This window comes from Camelus bactrianus, chromosome 33 (genome assembly GCF_048773025.1).
Source record: "Camelus bactrianus isolate YW-2024 breed Bactrian camel chromosome 33, ASM4877302v1, whole genome shotgun sequence".
Lineage (NCBI taxonomy): Eukaryota > Metazoa > Chordata > Mammalia > Artiodactyla > Camelidae > Camelus > Camelus bactrianus.
In genome coordinates, this window is record NC_133571.1 from 17,101,868 (window position 1) to 17,125,523 (window position 23,656).

The 23,656-nt window shown below is 44.5% G+C and overlaps 2 protein-coding genes, 1 long non-coding RNA gene and 2 other non-coding genes across 6 annotated transcripts in view; 1 reads left to right on the forward strand and 4 right to left on the reverse strand.

The window, feature by feature from the left end:
* Positions 1 to 1,412: 1,412 nt before the first annotated feature.
* On the reverse strand, positions 1,413 to 6,108 carry HSPA8 (heat shock protein family A (Hsp70) member 8). Of its 2 annotated transcripts, none has more exons than XM_045504514.2 (9): positions 6,072 to 6,108; positions 4,927 to 5,136; positions 4,404 to 4,609; positions 4,016 to 4,168; positions 3,378 to 3,933; positions 2,971 to 3,173; positions 2,538 to 2,736; positions 2,129 to 2,361; positions 1,413 to 1,848 (listed from the first exon to the last, which is right to left on the reverse strand). In XM_045504514.2, exons 1-9 carry the CDS (start codon positions 6,091 to 6,093, stop codon positions 1,651 to 1,653), a joined length of 1,980 nt encoding a protein of 659 aa, XP_045360470.2. In that variant the 5' UTR covers positions 6,094 to 6,108; the 3' UTR covers positions 1,413 to 1,650. The 2 variants fall into 2 exon arrangements, with proteins under 2 accessions (XP_045360470.2, XP_074213081.1); XM_074356980.1 differs by lacking the exon at positions 6,072 to 6,108 and adding an exon at positions 5,798 to 5,955.
* LOC123611935 (small nucleolar RNA SNORD14) lies at positions 1,967 to 2,051 on the reverse strand. Its single transcript, XR_006719052.1, has one exon. It is a non-coding gene; the product is annotated as a small nucleolar RNA SNORD14 (small nucleolar RNA).
* LOC123611934 (small nucleolar RNA SNORD14) lies at positions 3,246 to 3,332 on the reverse strand. The gene has a single exon (XR_006719051.1). It is a non-coding gene; the product is annotated as a small nucleolar RNA SNORD14 (small nucleolar RNA).
* A 2,718-nt stretch (positions 6,109 to 8,826) lies between the features above and the next one.
* Positions 8,827 to 23,656, reverse strand: part of CLMP (CXADR like cell adhesion molecule) — a 77,819-nt gene continuing 62,989 nt past the window's right edge. The window contains exons 4-8 of the mRNA XM_074356981.1: positions 14,780 to 14,981; positions 13,910 to 14,077; positions 13,309 to 13,431; positions 12,362 to 12,503; positions 8,827 to 11,821 (exon numbers count right to left, since the gene is read on the reverse strand). Of these exons, the coding sequence (XP_074213082.1) occupies positions 11,521 to 11,821; positions 12,362 to 12,503; positions 13,309 to 13,431; positions 13,910 to 14,077; positions 14,780 to 14,981 (936 nt within the window). The 3' untranslated portion in view covers positions 8,827 to 11,520. The remainder of the gene's footprint in view (positions 11,822 to 12,361; positions 12,504 to 13,308; positions 13,432 to 13,909; positions 14,078 to 14,779; positions 14,982 to 23,656) is intronic.
* LOC141575855 (uncharacterized) lies at positions 12,394 to 23,368 on the forward strand. The gene is made up of 3 exons (XR_012503825.1): positions 12,394 to 12,530; positions 21,719 to 23,033; positions 23,198 to 23,368. It is a non-coding gene; the product is annotated as an uncharacterized LOC141575855 (long non-coding RNA).

A 23,656-nucleotide genomic window follows, 5' to 3' on the forward strand; every position in this document is an offset into this window, starting at 1 on the left:
TTATTGTTAAACAATTTGTAGTAATAACTCCTTTGATAACCTTCAGCTGGGCTAGGTCTTGTGCTGTCTTCCACTCATCACATTTAATGTCTACAATTTTCTTACCAAAATTCCACATTTCAGAGATCTGTATGTAAAAAATTTCCTTCTTAGCTGTAAGTTGTCTTAAATCACTTGCTCCAGCTCATTAAGGATGTAGCAAAGAAAACTAAAACCTAGGTCAGATTCTTCGTCACCAAAAACAAAGGTGGAAAAAAACCAAACTATACACTTTTCATTTGTGGCCCTTGAAGAAAACATGGGAAAACAAAAGTACAAATCAGGTATGATGCTTTAAGTTGTCAAACACCTAAAGCACTATTTTGTCAGTGGTATGCATTGACCACCTAGGACAAAGTTCACTTCAGCTGTTTAATGACAGTGTCTTGGGCATCTAGAAATGCCTTCATGGTTACTGATGACCTACTTACGAAGCCCAAGTATAACCTATGGTAGCTGGATTACCCAAGAACCAACCAGTCCACAAAGGTGATGGAAGGAGGGCTGAAGGCAACTTAAGGCTGGGCCTCCCTGTGAGCCTAAACCATGAAACCATGACCTGAGATACCCCACTGTCCCAAGATTGAGATTCTTCTCAACTGACCACCAGGGGGCAGGCTGGCACTCACACCTCACAAATAATTCTTTAAATCGTTTCCTTTTAGGCCCGAGTTTTAGAGGCCCATCATGGAAAAAGTGACTTTAAAAAAGGATTCAAAGGTGGAGTACCTTTGCTGCTGAGACTTGATTTTCTGTCAGCTGAAACATACCAATACCCTAATAAACAAAATTCCAATAAAGGCATTTGCTCCTAAAAACCACCATTCTTAAAGGCAGCCCAGTGTAACTAGGCTTGGTTTACCTTCTGCCTTCCCCAGCCTTTAGTTCATGTCTACACAGAGCATAGATTTCTGATTTTAATCATAGCCAATTGTCTTAGTTTGTTATCTCGGAGTAAAGGGCTCACCTTTACAGCATGTTAAGCACCCAGCCTTTAAAAGAGCTTGCCTGAACAGTCACCAACCCTCAGGTTGTTACTTCCTCTGACTTGTTTCCTTGTTCTAATATGCCTCAAACCCAACCTCTTTTGAGCCTTCAAAACGCGTTAGATTCAAAATGTTTTTACTAAGCCAGACTCAAAACATTCGGGGTATTCCCTCCCAATCTAACACTTCTCAACAGCTTATCAAGCACTGGAAAGCATAAACTATCTCCAGTTTATACATTTTAAAGCTAGTACTCTTACCAAGCCCAGATAACACTCAATGAATTTACCTTAAAATTAAAACCTTTTAATTTACAACCCAGACACCGTAAGCCCAAAGGAAATGCAACCTCAAAAGCCTACTGCCCCTATAAACAGAGTCAGACAATTATATATTGTGCCAATTTTAAATAGTTTTATTTAAGACATTGCATTTTCCACTTACAATACAGTGCTTATAAAGTGCAATGTTACTTCCTTTCCCTGTGCACATTTTCCATATTCAAGTATCAAGAATGCCCAGTTATTTACTATAGCAGCTCAACTTTAAAACTGCCATGGAATTTGCTACAAATTTGGGTCCTTCAATGTTGTGTGTGGAACAATGCTAAACCTATGAGGTCTGCTTAATCAACCTCTTCGATGGTGGGCCCAGAGGAGGCACCACCAGATGGAGGTGCTCCACCGCCAGGGAAGCCCCCAGGCATGCCTCCTGGCATCCCGCCGGGCATGCCTCCTGCACTCTGGTACAGCTTGGTAATGATTGGGTTGCAGACTTTTTCCAGCTCCTTCTGTTGATGTTCAAATTCCTCCTTCTCTGCAGTCTGAGAGAAAAAAAAAATTTTATTGCCACAGAATTCTTCAAATAAAGAGTCAAGCCTGATGCAATCTGACACTAGACACAAAAACCTGTCACATTTAAGTTACATGTAAAATCTTGGGTCACTCAGACATCCAAGGAAGGAAACTGCCAACATCTGGAGTTCTGGTGGAAACCGCGAATGTTTTGGACCATTCATCACTGTGACCGTTAAAATTAGACTTTGCTAAAAGCTCTGCACCCAACCCTACACCCTCAAATTTCTAGCAACAGAAATTACAAACCTGGTTCTTATCAAGCCAGTTGATTATTTCATTACACTTATCAAGAATCTTCTGTTTGTCTTCATCATTGATCTTGCCTTGAAGTTTTTCATCTTCAACAGTAGCTTTCATGTTGAAAGCATAGGATTCAAGTGAATTCTTTGAAGACACCTTGTCCCGCTGCTTCTCATCTTCAGCTTTGTACTTCTCGGCTTCCTGGACCATGCGCTCTATGTCTTCCTTGCTCAAACGGCCTGTGAAATAATAAATCCTTTAGCTACACCTTTAAGACTGAATATCTGCAGTCCTGCACCCTGTCATCCTACAACTCCACAAGCAACCTCCTGAAACACACTTGGGCCAGTAGAAACATCTGTAAAGTGTTCTCTCAAGACCAGATAGCAGTGCCACACTCAGAACAGTAACTTACCCTTGTCGTTTGTGATGGTAATTTTGTTCTCCTTCCCTGTGCTCTTATCCACAGCAGACACATTAAGGATGCCATTGGCATCAATATCGAAAGTGACTTCAATCTGAGGAACGCCACGGGGGGCAGGAGGAATGCCTGTGAGTTCAAACTTGCCAAGCAGGTTGTTATCCTTGGTCATGGCACGCTCACCTTCATAAACCTTGATAGGAAACAGAAATTACTGACAAATCAGAAAGGTTACCCTGTTAGCTTAGATTTGCATAAGCTTCGTTAGGCAAGACTGATCGCTCAGACATCCAAGGAAGGAACTGACCAACATGAGATTTCTGGTGGAAACTACGAATGGTTTTGGAATCAGTCATCACAGCGGAACACGTCTTCTCCAGCTTTATAGGACCGCAGTAGGCCAGGCCAAACCAGCACAGAAACATACCTGAATGAGCACACCAGGCTGGTTGTCAGAGTAGGTGGTGAAGGTCTGCGTCTGCTTAGTGGGGATGGTGGTATTGCGCTTGATGAGGACAGTCATGACTCCACCCGCAGTTTCGATTCCAAGGGAAAGAGGAGTGACATCCAATAGCAGCAAGTCTTGAACATTTTCAGATTTGTCTCCAGATAAAATGGCTGCCTGGACAGCTAGATTAAAAGAAAATAGTTTTTAAAAAAAAAACAGTACTAAACTCATTATGTAAAATTAGCAACCACGAATCGCTCAGACATCCAAGGAAGTTGTGCCATCATTAGCTTAGCTTTTGGTGGAAACTACGAATGTTTAAAAATCATTCATCATAGCGAATGAGTTCAGGCCTCCTGACTGTTACACTAGGGTTGAGAAATTACCTGCACCATAAGCAACAGCCTCATCAGGGTTGATGCTCTTATTCAGTTCTTTCCCATTGAAGAAGTCCTGCAGAAGTTTCTGAATCTTGGGTATACGAGTTGAGCCTCCCACCAAGACGATGTCATGGATCTGTGATTTGTCCAGTTTCGCATCCCGAAGAGCTTTCTCCACAGGGTCCAGGGTGCCACGGAAAAGGTCAGCATTTAATTCTTCAAATCGGGCACGGGTAATAGAGGTATAAAAGTCGATTCCTTCATAGAGGGAATCAATCTCAATACTGGCCTGGGTGCTGGAAGAGAGAGTGCGCTTAGCACGCTCACAAGCAGTGCGGAGGCGACGGACAGCCCTCTTGTTCTCGCTGATGTCCTTCTTGTGCTTCCGCTTGAACTCTGCAATAAAATGGTTGACCATTCGGTTGTCAAAGTCCTCTCCACCTAAATGGGTATCTCCGGCAGTAGACTTGACCTCAAAGATTCCATCCTCAATAGTGAGGATTGACACATCAAAAGTGCCACCACCCAAGTCAAAGATCAGCACATTTCTTTCAGCTCCAACCTGCAATTAAAACACAAATTTACTCTTACCTATTTCTAATTTAAACCAATCTGGCCTCAGATACATCAAAAATGGTACATACCTTTTTGTCTAAGCCATAAGCAATAGCAGCAGCAGTTGGCTCATTGATGATTCTAAGTACATTGAGACCAGCAATAGTTCCAGCATCTTTGGTCGCCTGACGCTGAGAGTCATTGAAGTAAGCGGGTACTGTGACCACAGCATTGGTAACAGTCTAGGGAAAAGAAAACAAATTGAAACCTCATTGCAATTAGAAATTTCATCAGTCCCACAATAGTATCTACTTAAGCACACAAAGATACAGCCTCAAAGACATTCTGGTTTTTATCACCCTTGATCATCTTAGCTATTTATTCTTAGGTCAGCCAAACCCCACATACCAAGAAACCTGGTACCTAACTGCAATCTCTGCCTGCCTCCTCCCCCTGCAGTATTGTGTAAGTACTCACCTTCCCAAGGTAGGCTTCTGCAATTTCCTTCATCTTTGTCAAAACCATGGATGACACCTCCTCTGGATAGAAGCTTTTTGTCTCTCCCTTGTATTCTACTTGGACTTTAGGCCTGCCTGCGTCATTCACCACCATGAAGGGCCAATGTTTCATATCAGATTGGACAACAGCATCATCAAATCTTCGCCCAATGAGACGTTTGGCATCTTTAAAAAGCATTAGATACCATCATTACACCTTGAATTCCGTTACACTTCATCCGTCCATTAAGAACCTAGCCCACCTTTCCAAGACCAAACGCCTTTAGACCCTAACTCACAGTAAGTGGATTCATTCAACTTCTGAATACCCGAACTATCACAAATCTTCCAGCCTTAAAAGCAACATCGTTTCCTCAAAGCTTTTCCTATTCAAGAATTTCACAGCCACCTCACGTTTAACTTTTAAGACAAGTTTTTTAAAGTTTAAAATTACAGGCTGCCTAAATAAGTTCCATACTCTGATTAAAAATTAAGTGGCTTACCAAAAACCGTGTTGGTGGGGTTCATCGCAACTTGGTTCTTTGCAGCATCACCGATCAACCTTTCCGTATCGGTGAAAGCGACATAGCTTGGGGTGGTTCGGTTTCCCTGATCATTGGCAATTATCTCCACTTTCCCGTGCTGGAAGACACCCACACAGGAATAGGTGGTGCCAAGATCAATGCCAACTGCAGGTCCCTTCGACATTGTTGCTAAGAAAGGGAGAGAAAAGCCCGTTGTTCAAAAAGCCGATTAAGGCCTTGGGAAGATTTACCAAATCGACACTATCGGGTATGACCGCTCGGTCTAATGATACTCAGCACCTCGCCCTAGAAACACCGCCCTAGCCGGGAGTAACCACGTGGGAGGGCCAGAACAGGCAGAAAATGCTGCAGTCGAGGTTGCCGTGCCAACCGCAGAGCCCGCCGCAGACCCAAGAAGCCACCTGCCAAAAGGGTCTGCGCCATAGCAGAGCACGTGGTCCCCTCCCTGCAACTGTGATCAACACAGCACGGCCTGTGAGCACTCAGAAGCCCCCTCCCCCAATTCGGGCGCATGCAAAACCTCGTCTTTTAAGAAACACCCATCTACGAAGACAGTTAAGTGGCCGTCTCTAAGGCGCTGGCACCACGCCCCGCAAGCGGGTGCGGCCCCAGTCCCCGTCCGCTCGCTCGCAATCACTGTCACCGCCCAGCCCTCCGCGCCCCGCTCCTCCCTCCTGTCCGCAGATCGGGGCCATTGCCTCCCCTCGGGAACAAAGACACCCCGCCGGGCAGAAAGCTCGCCACACCCAGCCTGCTCGAGACGCTCAGAGGTCCGGCCGCAGCACATGCCCGCAGCCTGCACGGGGGTGCATGCTCCGAGAAACCTCACCTGATACGTGCGCCCAGCTCTGCTTGAGGAAAAAAACAGCAAGCTACAGAGGTTCCGCCGCGTTCAATGAGACCGGTTTCCGCCCGCCGCCCTGTCTCTTATACTCTGCTTCAGAACCTTCCAGAAGGGGCCCGCCCCAGCCGGATGCCCATCATGGCGTCCCGGCCAATGGGCGCGGGGCCACCTCCACAATCCCCAATGACGAACCTGGCTCTACCTCACGGGGCCTCTCCCTCCCGCCCCAGCTCGCCCCGCCTCGCGATGACGCACTCACCGCAGCGTTCTGGAACTTTCATTGTCGCCCCCTCTCTCCGAACGGCCCCGGGGAAAGGGAGGGTGGGGCCGACGGAGCCCGCGCGCGGGAGTCCTCAGTCAACCCGGGAGGGGGGAAGGGAGAGCCCGCCTCTGCGCAAGCGCTCCTAGAAAGCGCGGGCGGGAGGGGACGGAAGGAGCGGGAGGAAGGGGGCGGGCCAACGTGGAACCCGCCAATGACGGCAGCGCGAGCCGAGATCCGGCTCATGCGGAACCTGGAGAAGAAGAGCGCAGGGCCTGCAGGGAGGGGTCCGGCCCCGGCAGCCCTGGAGAGAAGACGGAAGTGGAACGAGGACAAAATGGCCGCGAAGGTTGTTTGCGCCCCTCCCCCACCGGGTCGTTATTTCTCCTCCCCGACTCCCACCCCGGCCTTGTAGACGGCCCTTTAGGCCCTCCCGGACTCCACACACCCACATTTCGTAGCCAGCGTGGCTCTGGTCCAGGGCTGACCCCGAGCGCCGGGGGCGAAGGTTCCGACCACGGGGTGCTCCTAGATAACATGCTGCTAGGGGCACCCGGATCTGGGGGTGGGAGGAGCTGCCAGGCCACCTCGGGGTCCCGCCTCTGCGCGGGATGCGACAGGTTAGCCGGTCAGGCCCCCGAGACCCTCAGTCCACTCTGGCAGGTGGAAGCCGGCTGACTCCGATGCAGAGGTTGGAGGGGCCCGACTTGTTATTTCCCAGCATCCGATCTTGTATCCCGACCCTCGGCGAAATAACTGGCTGAACTCCCTTCTCGGAGCCCAGATGCCTCCGCCACCCCCCGCCTCCCATCGCCTAGAATAGGTTCGGCTTCTTGGCTCGCCCCCTCCTCCACCCGCTCAGACCCCGCACTTCTCAGTTATTTGCTTAAAAAAAAAAGAAAAAGGTACCTAGCTTTTCCCTTATAAGTGAGCCAGGCGTTAGGAACGTCGGTTCCGGTAGCCCTGTGTCCTTGGTTTAGACTTCCTGAGCTCCTTATTTTCAGTAACATGAGGTAGTATCTTTCCTACCTTAAGTTTCATCAAAAACTAAGGACGAGATCAGGCAGAGACGCCTTGAAATGCGTGCACAAAACAGCGGAATCTAGAATCTTAAATTGTGGTGCATGGTGGCAGGTATTTATTTGGATCCTTGTCATTCTAAGGGCCTTTCGTCTCAGTAACTGGGATGCTTTCCAATATTCTCACTCAAACAGGCAGGGCAGGTAATATTCTTATTTATTTAGTAGATGAGTGTGCATAGATAGGTGAAAAGGTTTTTTAAGACTGCCTAACAGAACTTTTAGTGGCGTGGTTGGAATTAGGTCTGCAGACTGTGAGAAAGGCTGTCAGAAATGCGAGGATACCTTGTCCTTTTCAAAGTCAGTAAAGCCTAGAGACAGATTCGAATATTTGAAGAAAGGATTTTCTTTCTTTATTTGCCTTTTCAGGGGAAATTTGGGCTTGAGTCCGTCGAGATAAATACCTAACTTCTCCCCAGCTCCCAAGAAGTTCATTTTATGTGATGTTTTCACAGGGTACAGAGTGCTTTCATTTGTTATACCATTCAATCATCAAAACAATTCTCTGAGATATTTATCATTCATTCCTGGGTTAGGGAAAAATGATTTTCAGAGATGTTATTTGTGGGAAGAGAGACAGCTGCCTGAGCTACAGTGGAACCTAGCTCTTGATTCCATTTTCTTTGGTCTTGATTATTAGTAATTTCCTTTCTGGCAACACGTGTATCTCGAACTGCGGAAAGAGGAAGATGTGTGCCGCCAGAGGCTTCTTTCAGTTTTCTTTAGTATCTGCAGTCTTCCTCTCCGCACGCAGTTTATCGAGTACAATCTCTGAACTACACCCTGCATTTTGCTGCTTTTGTAACTAAGCTCTGAACTACCGACATTTAAACCATTGAACCAGTGGAAAATAGAACGGGCCCAAATCCACTGGTTTGGGGTCTCTCACCTAATGGTAATTAAAGAAAGCTGAACAGATAACCTTTGTTTCTGATCTCTTTCAAAATGCATTCTAAAATTTGGACTATGTTCTTATTAACTAGGATGAGTCAGAGTTTATATATTTGGGGTTCAGATTATGATAAATGTCTCCACTTTAAGTGCACAGTTTCACGTTGGGGTGCCTGGGACTGCATTGGAGGAGTCTGAGGCCTAGGTTTCTGACTAGAGAATAGGGTTATGATTACCATCATAACTTGTGCTTGTTACATGTCAAGCACTGTTCTGATTTCTTTGCATTTGTTACCTCATTTAATTCTGAAATGTCTTCAGATTTATTTGAATCTCATAGTGTTTACCTTTTAGATTTCCTTGACCCCCTTAATGTGTACTTTTTGGTAGGCACTTCACCTTGACATAAAATATTTGCTTGGTAAATGTTATTTTGATAAAGTCCTTAAAGGCAGAAACTCTGTCGTGAACTTTGTCCGCACTTGGTATGTCCAGCATGACTTAGTATATTGCCTTGTGAGAAAAAAGTACTCAGTATATTTGTGACCGAAGTCAGTAAATAATAGCGCATATTCAGTATGAGTTCTTCAGTTGTCAGCAAGCTAATAAACAAGTTTCCAATGCAGGTTATATACGCTTCAGCCTCTCCTACATATCACCTTTACTTATTTATTTTTAAGTTGCTGACACAGATGCATCTGTAATAAATATTTGATTTTTGTGATCAGAATCCCAGTTATAAGGCAACTTAGAAATTAAAGTTGAAATATAAACAACACCAAAAATGAAGCAAAATTATATATGTCTTTGCAATGGCAGTTCTGAGATTGTTTTTATACAGTGTAACAACAGAGGCATCAACTTGGTTATTTGACAGTTTAAGTTTAGTGTATGCATTTTATTAAAATAGTTACTGTCTAAACATCCCCATCATTCCATCTCTGTCTTCTTCCTACAAATACTTTTTCTCTTCCACCATTTATTTTATCCTTGTTTGTTTTATATTAAAGAATCGAATTTATTTGACTTGCAAAGTTAATGGAATGTGGTTTGAAACCTGTAATGGCGTACACTTTATCTTAAGCCGGGGAGCCTGTCTTACCTGAATCTGAAAGTTTGACACACTGTCATTGCTAAGACTTCAGCACCTTATCTCCTCAAGATCTTCAGTTTCTAGAATTTCTCAGATTTCAGGTACTGATTTGTTTTGTGACATTTTTGTAGATTTCCAGAGTGAACAGATTTTCAAAATAATCTGAATATTCAACTGTTATTTTGGTCTTCTAATAACTAACACGTTTAAATAACCTATACCTTTTCATGCAAAGGGGACTGACTCCTGCTTTCAGAGGCATAGGCAGGAAACCTTAGGTTCAAAGGTAATAAATACTGAGAGCAAATTGCTAGTGGTGGTACAGCTGCAGCCTGCATAGCGTACTTGTTCGGCTCAGGTACTCTAGGAATGAGAATTCTCAGAATAACATAGCAGAAGTGGTATGTTGCCTGGATACCACACTGCCAGAAGAATAAAAAAGTGGAGTAAGTAAGGAGTTGATATCTTAGAGTGAGGCAGTGTTAGCGTAAGAAGCATTCCAAATACGCCAGCCCTCTTAAACTAATGGCAGACGTTCTTTACAATACTGCCTCCATGTCTCTTTCCAACTTTTTTTTTTTTAGAGGAAGATAAAGCTCAAGCTGAAACTTTCACTCAAGGATAAATCCCTGTTTCTTAAAGAACTTTGGAAGGAAATGCATTTGCACTATGTGAGAACTAGATGTAGACATGGAAACCAGAGAAATGGGACAAAATCCCAGATCAGCATTTTCTCTTTGAGCACCTGATAACCATTTTATAGAAACGGCTTTCATCACCATATTCAGCACTACTTTTTCTTTCCTATAGCCTGCTTCCCTTTTAATAATAAACATTTTGCTCTACCAGTGGTGATCTCTTGACATTTGTTTAGGGCTTGGCATTCTTGACATAGGATGAATTTGACTAGCACAATAGTCAAAACTATTAGAAAGGCAAGTTATTGTATTGGAGGCTGCTTTCTTTTTATTTCTCAGACACCTTCTCCCATGAGTCAGCTCTTCTGAGAGCTCTCCTGGTGAATCATTTCCGCTAATTCTTTCCAACATGGCAACAATATCAACAAGCACTAACCCGGATCTCTCCTGCCACCCACTAATTATCCTCATCTCGTCCCTAAATGTAAATTCCCTTTCCTTCCAGCCCAGAGCTCGGCTTCCTTAGAGACTAAACTGGGAAAATACTGACTTTCTCGCTGTCTCAGCATCTCAGGAGGGAATGACTGTGGCAGTGCCATCAGGATAATATTGGCAATCCCTGATCTTTTTGATAATGTAAGGCCTAGAATCAACAGAAGTCCCAGATTCACATCCCTCCCCTAAAATGAAAGAAATGGAGGAAGCTCCAAGTTCGGTGCAGAACTGAACCTCTGATGTCACTCCTTGATATATTCAGAGAAAATTGATCTGATCTTCCTCTTTAGTCAGTCTTGCCATTCTGATTGCATTCGTTCTCAGAAAGAGGAGCTGTGATGGTTACGTCAGGTGATCTTTCAGCATCCTTAAAAGGTCTCTTTTCTCTAGAAGACTTCTTTCTAAAGACATTGTTAAGTGACTTTTCTTGCTCCAGAGAGATCCAGCAGGGAAGTCCTTAGAGACATCCATTTGAGAGACAATCCACAATTATTCCAGCATTTATTTCTGATATTTGTCATTGACCCTCTGAATGTCATTAAGATGGAAAGTTTTTCAGTCCTTTGTCACACATTTTGGACTCCATTTTTAGTTCCTTTATGGTTCAATATAATAAGATAAGTAGTGGATAGAGTGGGAAAAACAAAATCATTCTTCTCCATCTCCCACTATTTCAACTCCTCTTGAAATTAATATCCAAACTTTACGGTGAATGAAGTCAGGATAGAAAAGACTTGTTTCCTTTTTTGGAGTTTCTCATGGTGCAGACAGGTGTAATATAAGGCTGTGTGTTCTGCTTGACTCTGAGTAATCACAGTAATCCAACTGGCTTGAAGAAATGCATAGAAAATTAATGAACAACACCTCATTGCTTCTTGACAATGGTGAATCAAAGTGCTGATACAGAACATCCCAAGTGAGAAGTTCTAAGTGTGTTCTCTTCCCCTTTCGCCAGCCTTTCTCACCGCAGGTCCTGGTCCACAGATACACAGTTTAGGCCCCCACCTTCCCCCCCACTCTGGTCCAAAGGCACAGTGAGATGCCCTTTTGGAGATGATCAGCTCATCCTTCTCCTTGTTTGGTGTCCCACGAGGAACGTGCTCATTTGAATCTGTTCCGTGCAGTGGTCGCGGCTCCTTCAGTGACCTCTCATTTGGTTCGAGGGGGTTGTGTGGCTGGTGATGAGCTTCCAGGACTAGAAGAGTCCTAAGATCCTGACTCCTGGGAAAGCACGGTGTCCAGTCCACTCGAACTCAGACAGTTTGGAAGGCTCTGCTCTGGCCGGGGGTCGTGCTGGGTGTGGTCTCTGCTTTGGTCAGGGTAGCCTGGTGGACTTTCTTTGGTTCGGAACCTCTCACCCCCGGCCCCACTAGGCTGTACGCGTGGGTGGCCAGCCCGGGCCGGGCCGCTGCCTCGGTGGACAGGGTCCGCTGGCTGCGAGAGGCACTGTTGGCCGTGGAGCGAGTGGAGGCCGAGCCCGAGCGGGAGCTCCCAGAGCCCGAGGAAGAGGAGCGAGGTTTCACGAGGCGGGCTTTCGGGGCTTCAGCATCTTCTCTGAAGAGAAAAGACAGCAAAGATAAATGTTAGTACTACAGGATTTGGAGCACTTCCACCATGGCTGCTGCCTTCTGAGGTGGCCCAGTACAATCATCAAGCTGGAGGGCTGGAATCAGCATTGGAGGAAAGCCCCTGAGGGAAATAGGAACATCCCCATTTCCTGGGCCCTCGTGGTCTGTCAGCCAGTGTGTGTTTTGTTGGCCCAGCAGGAGAATGGGCCCTCGCCTAGATCTGGAGTCTGTCTGCATAAACCCTCTTATGGCCCATCGGCTAGGCCGGTCTTTCCTGTGCGCCCTTTGTAAGTGGAGGTGAATCAGAAGTAATGTGAAGCTTATCTTTTAAGTCTGTTGTGGATAGTTTCACAGTGAAGTCAAGGTAAACCAGACTGTCTGTCCTAGGCTGGAACTCCTTACACCAGAATCATCCTTTTAACAGATTCATGGTTAAGAGGAGGTTGGCATTTTCGTCGGCTGGTCATTGTGGAGCTGGCCCTGGAAAGGCAGCCTAGTAGAGGAGAGCGCTTGGAGGGAGGCTCACCGGATTTCGTTCGGTCTCTCTTCTTCCTCGTATCTCTCTTTGTCTTTCCTTCGGATTAGCAGCCACACCAAGAGGAAAATCAGCAGGGCTCCTGCCACCATCCCTGTCACCGCTCCTGCGACCATGCCGATGCTTTGTACATCTGTTTTCTCAGAAACAAAAGCAAAAGGTAAAACCAAACATAAGCTAAGAAATACACAGACTTGAAAAACAAGCTCTGGACAAGATGAGTGTTTCCAGATCTTTGGATCGCTCTTCCTGAGTACCCCACGTGCCCTCTCTTGGTGTACGACTGTCCCTCTTGACAGTGAAGGGGAGCAGAATACGCCACCCCAGGGAGGGATAGATTAGGGGTCTGGGATTAATAGACACACACTACTATATATAAAATAGATAAACAACAAGGACCTACTGTATAGCACAGAGAACGATATTCAGTTTCTTATAAAGAGCTATAATGGAAAAGAATCTGAAAAAAAAATGTATATGTATAACTGGCTTTGCTGTACACCTGAAACTAACATTGTAAATCGACTACACTTCAATAAAAAATTTTTAATTAAAAAAAAAGGATGCTACCTCAAAATATGCTTTTTGACATTAGGATTATTTTAAGCTGATTATTTTTGGGAAACAGCAGACACAGGAGAAGCTCTAAAAACAGAGTAAAAGTTACCCTTTTGTAAGGGAAATTTACATTTATAAAGGAAACCTCCATTTGGTCCCCTTTTGGATATAATAATAATTTCTTTAGGGGGCTGGAAAATCACATATACTCATAAATATAGAGTTAGCTACAACTGTTGGCTAGACCTTGGCAGCTACTGAATTTATTTCAGTGCTAGCCATGTCCTGGAAATAAAGCTTTTCACCTTACTTGTGATTAAAAATGTTTTACACTGAACCACCTGCAAAACCAAAAGCAGACAAGCCCTTCGGGTACTTACACTGAACTGTCACCCGCACCACGCAGCTCTCCTTCCCAGCCTCATTGCCTGCTGTGCACTGGTACAGCCCAGAGGAGGACATGGTGAGGTTCTGCAGCAGGACGCGTCCCGGGTGGTTGTAGTCTACACAAGGAAAAAGAATGACTAATCCCCATGGCAGGGTTGAGATTTATCATTTAATTTATTGCAACATTGACCTAAGATTCTGTAATACATTTGGTAAGGATGAGACAAGAGAGTCGATCCCTTTTTGGAATGTGGGAAGAAAGGTGAACATGCTTTTAAATTGTAGTGCATCCTCAAAAGTCACTGTAGATTCTGAATATTTAATGGATACTAACAGTAATTAGATATAATGGATTCATATAATATATTTCTATCTAATCTCTTTCTATCTAATCTTTTTACCACTTTTATTTTTGCCATTTGAGAAAGGAAAAGAGGTTTTTCTGTACTCATTTAGAGATGAAAAATGGAAGTTCAAAGAGGTCCACCAGTGTATTCAAGGTCATATTGTGAGTTGCTGACAAAAATCAGATTTAGAATTCATAGAGAGAGGACTGTCCTGTTGTCTCAATAGACTGGTAGGAAGATGACTTACCAATCCTAGACTTGGGAGGAAGATGTTCATCCTCTCCCTCCTTCTCCCGGACTCGCTGCCAGTAATACACAATGGGCTTTGTGCCAGAGGATGACTCACACTGCAGAGTCAAGTCACTTCCTTCTGTCAGGTCTCCTTCCAATTCACACTTGGGCTTTGATGGTCTCACTGGCCAAAATAACAAACAAATAAATATCAAAGATCTCCAAACACCTGATTCAATGGAAGAGCTACATGTTAAGTTGTTTCTCCAACCATATGGTCAACTGTTGAGTGCAGATTCAGTAGCTCTTTGTTACCTTGCCATGCTTTACATCACCCCCAGAAATAGACCCACTTCCATCCCCTGCACACGTATACACCCAAATCTAGCTACTTCCGGTGGTGCTGTTGTAATTTTCAGAGGCTGCCTCAGAAACTCCCTCACCACTTCTCAAAGAAGAGAAACTTTTATAATAGGAAATTTTAGGAAAATTGAGTATGATTTTACAAATAATGAAACAGGGACAGAAGTTCATTAACTTGGAAGCAATTAAATAGAACTTGGTAGCTCCTGCTGTCAAAAAACAGAAATAAATTGGAATCAGATCTGAGAGATCCGTTCAGTTTGAGGATGCCATTTAAACATTAGAGGATGTTTAAATTTAGTAATGGGCTACCATGGAAAATTGTGGTAATTTGTCCTTGTTTCATTATGGTTAAAATACAAAACATACACACTTCTCCCCAGGGAACTGAACTAGGTAGCCTGTGTATAGTACAGTGTTGAGCAAGAAGTCTTGCGCCACCATGACGCATCTGGCTCTCCCTCGCAGAGACCTTATTTATAAGATCCAGGCATTTATTACCAGGACACTCACTCTGTCTTACCTAAGACTTTTAAGATGACATGGCTCCACACATAGCGCCCTGAATTCTTCACCTTGCAGGTGTACCGGCCCTCGTCACTGGGCTTCAGAGGCTCAATCTGCAGGGAAGCATCTCCTGCGAGGAAATTGGAAGCAAAGGCCACCCGGCCCTTCTGTTCCTCAGTCAAGTTACTGTAGACATGACGACTGGAGTATGTGATCACCTGAGGGACAGATGGAGGCAGAGTCAAGCAGGGTGGCTCTCAGCTTTGTTCTCTTGCTGAGCTCAAGATGAGGAAAGGGAATGCTCCTAATGGAACAAAGCAGTCAAACCTGGGGCTGATTCTAAGAATCCAAGAGACCTCTATTCTAAACAAAGTTAAATCCAGTATGTTTGTTCTAAGAATAAGAACACCTCATATTTGTGTTGCATTTTAACTATAAAGTAGTAATTGTCTCAGTAAGTGCTCAGAACCTTTCCATTTTATAGGTAAGGACTTTTCTTTTTGCCCCCCACCTTAAGGGAGGCACTGGAGATTGAACCCAGGACCATGTGCACGCCATGCATGCGCTCTGCCACCGACTGTACCACCCACCCCCCAAAAAGACTTTTAAATGTGAGTTAGAGGCTGAAGATCTCGGAGCTAAGTCCAGGAAAGAAGGAAATGCACGGAATGGTCTCCAGAGTTGACTCAGGAGAAGTGAGAGAATGGAGGCTAAGGAAGGACAGAGACTTACCCCCCATCCCCACATACCTTCTTAACTTTTGAGTTTCCTACCACCTGCATGTGATCGGGTCAAAGTACATACACCCCATGTGCTTGGTGCTTTTCCATCTGGTTTATGTCTCACACAGTTTTTCCAAGTATGCATTATCTATCCTCATTTCCCAGGCAGGCAGCAGAAGAAGGGTTTGACACAGCTATCTAAAGCCATCCAGTTCATTGTTCTGGTTACCACCGTGACCTCTCCTTTTATTGTGCTGCTCATAGACTGCTTTCAGAAAGTTTGGAAATGAAGGAGAAAACGTGAAATGAAAAAATGTGTTTTGTCTTTATGAAAATAAAGAGTTCAGCTGAAGTTAAAGAGCAGAAGTTAATCATTAGAATCCAGGTCTGTTACTCAAGGCTTCACTGTTAGACTTCCCTCCTTTTTTTTTGGCTTCACTGTGGATTAATAAGAGTTAGTTAGGTGGGAAAAAATTATATCCTTTCCTTCCACAAAATACACATAAGCTCCATATCTTTGTTTTCCCAGGTGGGGAGACCAAAGTTGATTCCCCAACAGAAAAAAAAAATCATGATTTTTACTGAATTTTCATCTGCCTGCATCACAACCTCTAGTTCTTGAACCTTTTCCTGGTTCTCTTAGTCCAACACCTCCTGTTAATCACACACACACAGACAAAACCATGCTGATCTAGTCTGCCAAGACTTGAAGCTATGTAACTTCAGTTTTGCCCTCCCTGCCACTTACTAGTCATATTCCTAAACTTACTTGATTTAAACAACAGCAAACTTTTATGGAATGACTGCTCCCTATCAGGTCAGGAGGAGGCTATTAAGATGCATAAAATCCTCTTCTTATCTTCAAGTAACTTATTATCTAGTAGGATTAACAAGGAGAGAAATTTAAACATAGAAAATTAAGGAATGATTAACTTGAAATAGTATCCAAGAGAATGTCCCAGAAAAGTTGGTGGCATTTGAGTTAGGCTTTGAAAGATGAGTAGACTGAAAAAGAAATGCGAGAGGCAGGGAGAAGGTCGCTAGAGGGAGCATTCCAGATACACAGAAGGGCACTAAAAAAGAAGGCAGGCGAGCAATGGGAGCCCCCAGCACACTTTCAGCTGCAGCTGTTCCAAATTGTTTCACTCGGCTGTTAAGCCCGTAACCCATCCTCAATCACATGACTCCCTACAGCTCAGGAAATGCTTTCCTGAAAAGCTTTGAAGCATCCTATAAAATGGCCATAAATTCTCTCACCAGTATAGCAAAACTTTTCAGTATCATCCATTTTGCCCTTAGCACCTCTCTGAGAAAAGTGTTTTCTCCTTTCTCTGCATTTTTTTCTTCTCCAGCAAATATTTGAGCACACATAGTGTGCTGCATGCTGGAGAACCAGCAGGAGTAAGACACAGTTCCTACCCTGAGGACCTCACAGTAGTGTGGGGGGTAAAATGGGGGAGAAGCGAGTACGAGAAAATTGAGGTAGACCCTGTAACCAGTAATACCATTCAAACGTTTTAGGTCTTCAGTTTTTGCCCCCTCACTTCAATCCACACCACCACTGTGATTGTTCTGACATCCTTATCTCTACCGCCAGCACATTTTTGAGCTCCAGTGTTATATTTCCAGCTGCCTGGCCACTGCAGATGTCTGTCCTATCCAATCTACCCTACATAACAGTGTACCTTAATGCCAAGTTAATACTCATGTAAAACTCACACTAGCTCTTTTCCAGACTGAAAACCTTTCATGGCTCCCCACCACCTCTGAATGATGACCAGATTCAGTCCAGGGTCATCAAGATGACCCCTGCATCACTTTCCCAACCTCATTTCCTGTTTAGTCCCCCTCACATCCCTGGGTGCGTCCACATTACGTTCCTTCCCTTGCTTTCCTGTGAGCTGTGCTTGCTTTGTACTCATACACCTTTGCTCACAACATTTTTTCACTTAGAAACTCCCTTTTGTCTCCACATAAAGGATTCATATCCATTCTTTTAAACCCCAAATCAGCGTTAACTCCTTCCTTGATATGATACTCAGACTAAGAATGGTCTCTTCTCTTTACTGTCATCCATGGCATTTCTTGGCATCATTTTTATGTGAGGAGAAATTGTGAAAGACAAGACTTTGAGCAGTTTCCTGGATCCCCCTTCTATGATTCTGGGCACGGTTCAGGAGACCCTTCGGGCTAATTCTGATTTTAATACACATTAGTTGCCCTTGACTGTCTTTGGCTAGGCTATTTTGCAACCTCACAGTCCTTCATTCAATAAACATTTATTAAAAACATACTCTGCACTTGGCACTGTTCTAGAGATGATAGCAATACAAAGAAATGAGTTTTACAAGTGTTGTTGGGGACTAGCACGTCACCCCAAAATACACCACTTCACATATGCATAGGATTAATTTCAACTGAAGGCATTTGAGCTCCTGAAATCCCTTATCAGCGTAAAAGCAGAGCCTCCCAGAAGAATTCAAGTGTCCATAAATCTCCTTTCCCAGGGCAACTCTAATCGTTCCTTCCGGGAGACCAGAAGTTGGCATCACACCCAGACAGACATTGTCACAAACTAGCATATCTCCCATCTGTTCTTCTAAGGGCCCATTTATCTTTTGAAAAAGTCATTTTCTTTTCCAAAAGTGCCCTTTCTACCCCTCCCTTTTGTCTACTAAGTAAGGTATAAAAAGCCCTAATTCTAACCACCCCCTTGAGTTACTCATCTCCGGGTATTCCCTTGTGTTATATACATACACAATGCATGGGTTAATAAACAGTTAGCTCTCCTCTTGTTAACCTGTCTTTTGTCCATCTAGTTTACAGTGCTGCACCCTGAAAATCTAGGAGGGTAGCAGGAAAAAGCCAGACTTGAATCTTAAGCTAAAGGGATCCAAGATGACAGTCATTTATTCAACCAATTTTGAGCCTCCACAATGTGTCAGCACCTGTTTTAGGGGCTTGGCGGTATCAGTGAGCATAACATGTAAAAATCCCAACCCTTGAGGAGCATGTATTCCAGTGATGGGAAACAGACATAGAAGAACATTATATGGCAGATTTGACAGTGAGAAATACTATGAAAATAATAGAGCCAGGAAGGTGGACTGTGGGCCAGGGAGAGACTGCAATTTAATTAAGGTCATCAAGGTAGACCTCACCAGAAGATGAAATTAGAGCAAATACTTGAAGGAGACTTGGAACCAGTCTTGGAACTACATAGGGGAACAGAGTTCTAGGCAGACGGAAGAGCCAGTGCAAAGGCCCTAAGGTGGGAGGATGCCTGGCACGTCTGAGGCGCAGCAAAGAGGCCAGGGAGCTGGAGAGAACCAGGCGGATGACAGGTGACATCAGGCAGTGGGGCCACGTCACCTAAGGGGCTCGTGGTCCACTGTGAAGATGATGGCTTTTACTCTGAGGGAAAAAGGGGGAGGGCAGTTAGAGGGTTTTGAGCAGAAGAGTATCATGACTGGTTGATGTTTTGAAAATAGGCTGTAGGAGGCTGAGAGTGGATACAGGAAAACGAGTCAGGAAGCTACCACAGTGAAGATCCAGGTGAGAGATCTAAGACGGCCTGGAGTGAAAACAATGGAAGTGATCAGAAGTGATCAGATTCTGAAAGTATTTTGAAGATAGAACCAACTAGATTTCCCATTAGACTGACTGATCACCTTATTTAAATGTATGTTCAGGGCATGAGAAGAAAGGGGTCAGGGACTACTCCCAGGTTCTTGGCCTGAGCCTCTGCAGGGAGAGAACTGCCCTTGACCAAGAGGGAGGAAGACCGAGCAGAGCAAGTTTGGGGTCAGAGTGTGTTGAGTTGGGAGGGGGGTCTGGAGTGTAGTTTTGGATTTACTCCCTTTGACATCCCCGTTAGACACCCAAAGGAGGTGTGGAGTCAGCAGGTGCATATGGAAGGGTCTGCTGTTCAGGAGTGAGGCCTGGACTGGAAACAGGCATTTGGCAATTATCAGCGTGTGGATGGCCTTTAAAGCAGGAGACTGGGTAAGAGGGCCGAGGGCATGAATACAGAGACCAAGAACACAGACGGGAAAGTGAGACCATGCGTGTAGGAGGTCTGTAAGCGAATCTGGGTAAAATACCACCAACCTTGGAGTGAAATAAATGACATCTTGGTTTTGTTTTCTTCTTAATTGAAACGAACCTTTAACTTTCGATTTGTTTTAGATTTACAGGAAAGTTGCAAAGACAGTTTAGAGAGTCCTTGCACCTCTCCCCCAGCTTCCTCTATGTGAACACCTCACTTTACTCTGATACGTTTTTCGCAGCTAAGAAGCAGGACCGGCACTTTACTGTTAACTAAATGCTGCAACTTCATTCCAGTTTCACTCATTTTTCCTGAAGACTTTTGTCTTGATCCCACCCTTTAGCTTAACATTCAAGTCCAGCCTTTGCTCACATATCCAGCCTGACCTCTGGATGACAACTCCCTTCTTCCTGCCTTCTCTTCCGAGACTCAGTGAGTCGCCCGGATGAGCTTTCAGGGAGACTACAAACCAAGGGAGGAGGCCTCGGAGGAGTAGGGGCAGGGAAACCGCCTTCAAGAGATGGAATTCTTCTCGTTATCAGAGCCTTGAGGCTGTCTCCCCAACCCAGCCTGAAAACTCCCTCCTGCCCCACTCCGTTTACACCAAAGGGAGGAGCCTCCTGAGCATCGTCTTCATGCTGAGAAAAATTCTGGGAAGTACAGGAAATGCATGATTTCAGTCAAATGGCCAGTGTTGACACACAGGCCCATGTTTTGTCTTGAATTTTTTTTTTTAATGGAGGTACTAGGGAAACGCTCTACCACTGAGCTATATACCCCCACCCCTTGTCTTGAATTTCTGCATTCTTTTCAGTAGAAGCCGAAAGCTCTGGGAGGAGGGCCAGCAGACTTTAGCTCCTGGAATCTTGAGTTCAGATCCGAGCTCTGAAATCCATCTTGGACGAGGCCTTCACTTTTGCAAGTCTGAAAGGGTTAGAGTCCAAGTCATCTGGAGATGAATTAGGTCTAATTTCCGCCACGTATTAAAAGAAAACTACTGTAACAGTCCTTACCCTCCCAACTTCTCAGGCTTGTAATAAGAGTCAAGTCTGAGAGCCGATGTTTGTGAAGGGCACTGTTCCTTCCCTCAGCGACCGCTGAGCGACTCCCCTGCCAGCACAGGGCTCGGCTCTGTGCTCAGGGAGGTGTGGAACTGCAATGTTGAACTGAATTGAACGAATTAGATGTAGAAATGAAAAACCATCAACACAATACAATACACCCAGTCAGGGATTTTGTTTTTACTTAGCAAACACTTACGTGGTGTTTATTTTGTTGTAGGCACCGTTCTAAACACTTAACAAATATTAAGTCCCTGCGTTTAGGGGAAAAAAAGGCAGCATGATGACAGTGAAAAGTTTAAGATTACGGAAGTAGTCTCGCCAACAAACTGCTTAGAGTTGAGGCTGTTCTTTGGTTTAATAAATATTTGTAGAATGCCTTCTACAATCTGGGTACATATATCTTAATCTGAAACTGGGGCCCTGCTGTTTAATCCCGTAGAATGGGGTAGCTCTGTGGGGCCCTCCTGTAGTCACTAATTAACGACTGCGTTTGCCACTGAGGCCGGGCAATCCAGGGGGAGCTCCTAGGGCCAGGCAGAGGTTTCTGTCCTATTCTTATCCCTTAAAATGCAACCAGCCTCTTGTGCCAGGCCGTGGCCAGCACCATTTCTGAATAATTTCTTAGTCCCACCTCACCGCTTTTTGTTTTTCTCCCAATCAGATTAAAACCTATGAACTCTGACCTAGAAAAATGTACAGAACATACTATTTTGCAAATAATGCCATAGGGTTCCTAGCGTGCAGCTTAAAGCCCTGTGCTTTAGACGGAGACCAGGAAGGGCTAGGCGCCCAGCCTTCTTTTCCCGGTAGGGTACTTTGTTTTAAACAACAAACAGTGTGCTTGGCCCCACATCCTGTTTCACTGGTGGGAAGAATAGGTTCCCCGCAGGGTTGAAGGAGCTGCCATAGAAATGCCAAACCGGTGGGACAATGGGGAGAGGAAGAAATACACTAGCACCAGGAAAGAACTGGAAGTTTCAGAGCTTATCTCGTCTCTAGGACAGAGAGTGGGGGGCTGATATTTGGAGGTAGAACAAGTAAGTATGGAACTCTTATTAGGCACTCAATTAATGTGATTTTCTTTCCTTCTGACTTTCTCATGTTTATCTACATTTATGTAGGTGCATAATCACCTATGAGGAAGGCAGTGTGTGCTTCTGAAGAAGAATGAAGAGATTCTACACCTGGATATCAGTCAGGAGCTGGGGGATTTTTAGGGACTTTGGGGTTTTGTGGGCTGTGGGAGGCTGGTGACCTTTGTGGTCTAGGGGATTCCTTCCTTGTCCATTTTAATATTTAGATTAATATCCGAGGATACCTTTGTCTTCAAAGGTGCTTTTGACTTTGGAGAGCCTTAAGAGGTGTGGTCCAGAGTTGAATCTGTCTGCTTTGGGCTGTTGGAAGTTCATCACCCTAGAAGCTTTCAAACTTTGAACAGGTTCAATTAAGAAATAGATTTTTCTTCATAACCCAGCACACACAGAGCATACACATAGATAACTGAAACATAAGTGTCATGAAACACTGTATGTGCAATATACTCTGGTATTTTCTAGTCTATGTTAAAACAAAACATCTGGTCGCTTATGATCCACTACTGAGGCTTAATTTTGGTGATGTGTTTTTGGGTGTTTTTTTAAAAAAACATTTTTTGGGGTGGGAAGATAGTTAGGTTTTTAAAAATATTTCTATTTACTTTTTAACAGAGGTACTGAGGATTGAACCCAGGACCTCATGAATGCTAAGCACATGCTCTAACACTGAGCTCTACACTCCCCACTCGGAGTCCTAATTTTGAAAAAATGCTACACCAGGGCACAGTGACTAAGAGAGCTGAAGTTAATGGTCTTCTGTATTCAAACAGGAGCTCCTCCACGTACAGCTGTCTGTAATGAACCTTTCTAAACTTTAAGGTCCTCACTGGTCAAATGCGGATAAGCTACTTCATAGCATTTTTGTGGGAATGAGATAGTAAGTGCTCAGGATCACTTTTATTAGACTGATTCTGGGTTCAAGAAAGCCCAGTAGGTTTCCAAAACTGTCCATCCCATTACCCCACAATATTCACCGTTCCATCCATTCGTACAGCAAAGCTTGCCTGGCTAAAAGCCTCTATTGTTTCTCATCACCAGCACACCCTGTGGTCTGCAGTCTGATGCTCTGAATGTGGGACCACGCCTCTTCTTGGCCCAAACTCGAGGCCCGTGATTCTGAACAGCGCCCTCTGATGTGTCTTTGTCTTAGATCACACAGTCTTCCCCCTTCTGAACTGCCTCTCCTTCTTTTGTTTTCACCTCAACAGTAGCTACTCAGACCTCAAGATCAAGCTTGAGGGTCACCTTCAGTGTCTACAGGCTTCCCTGGTGCATTGCTTTTCCCTCCCGTTCCCCCAAATCCTGTCCTAATATCTTACGAAGGAAAAAGCAATAACTACAGGTAAGTATTTAACATCTTTGGAAAGCGGAGATTCTTCAACTCCAAGATAATCTTTATATAATTAAATAACCCTTATTAAACATGAGATTTTCACAACACTTCTGACATGGATTGGGGTTTAGTTACAGCTGTGCAATTTGGCTATTTTTTTTTTTTTTTTTCAGATCTACGTTGAATCTCAGCTGCTTGTGTGTCTCTCTGTTCTACTCTGTCTTTAACTCTAGGGAGCATAGTGCTGAGACAAAGCCGTTGATCAATCTGGGTGCAATGGGGGAACAATGCACCTAAATTTAATCCTTTTGCAAACAAACAAGAAATTAAATATATGAATCACAGCTGTTGTGGGGCTGCCTGTCTTACGACATTCCTGGTGGACCTGCTCCGGATGCATTTTTAGGGAGAGAAGGCAGGACAATTTGTTAGGATGGAACAGATGGATCCGCTTAACTTCCTGGCAGTTGCTCCACGTGCCACGCGCTGCGTAGCAATTGTGAAACTGCCTTGAAGAAGATGGATGGAGACCCCTCACTCTATGTTTTAGGTCCAGATTTTTCCTACTCAAAGCCAAAGAGGAAGGGAAGAGGTGAAAGAGTGGCCAAGAGGGTTAGCATGGGAACTGGAAC

Excerpts from the sequence above, each read along its gene's own strand:
- HSPA8 (XM_045504514.2), bottom strand. The coding sequence starts at position 6,093 with ATGAAAGTTCCAGAACGCTGCG. Across the intron at positions 4,169-4,403 it reads CAGAAGCCTACCTTGGGAAG|ACTGTTACCAATGCTGTGGT; the intron begins GTGAGTACTTAC and ends TCTTTTCCCTAG. Across the intron at positions 2,737-2,970 it reads AGCCTGGTGTGCTCATTCAG|GTTTATGAAGGTGAGCGTGC; the intron begins GTATGTTTCTGT and ends TTTCCTATCAAG.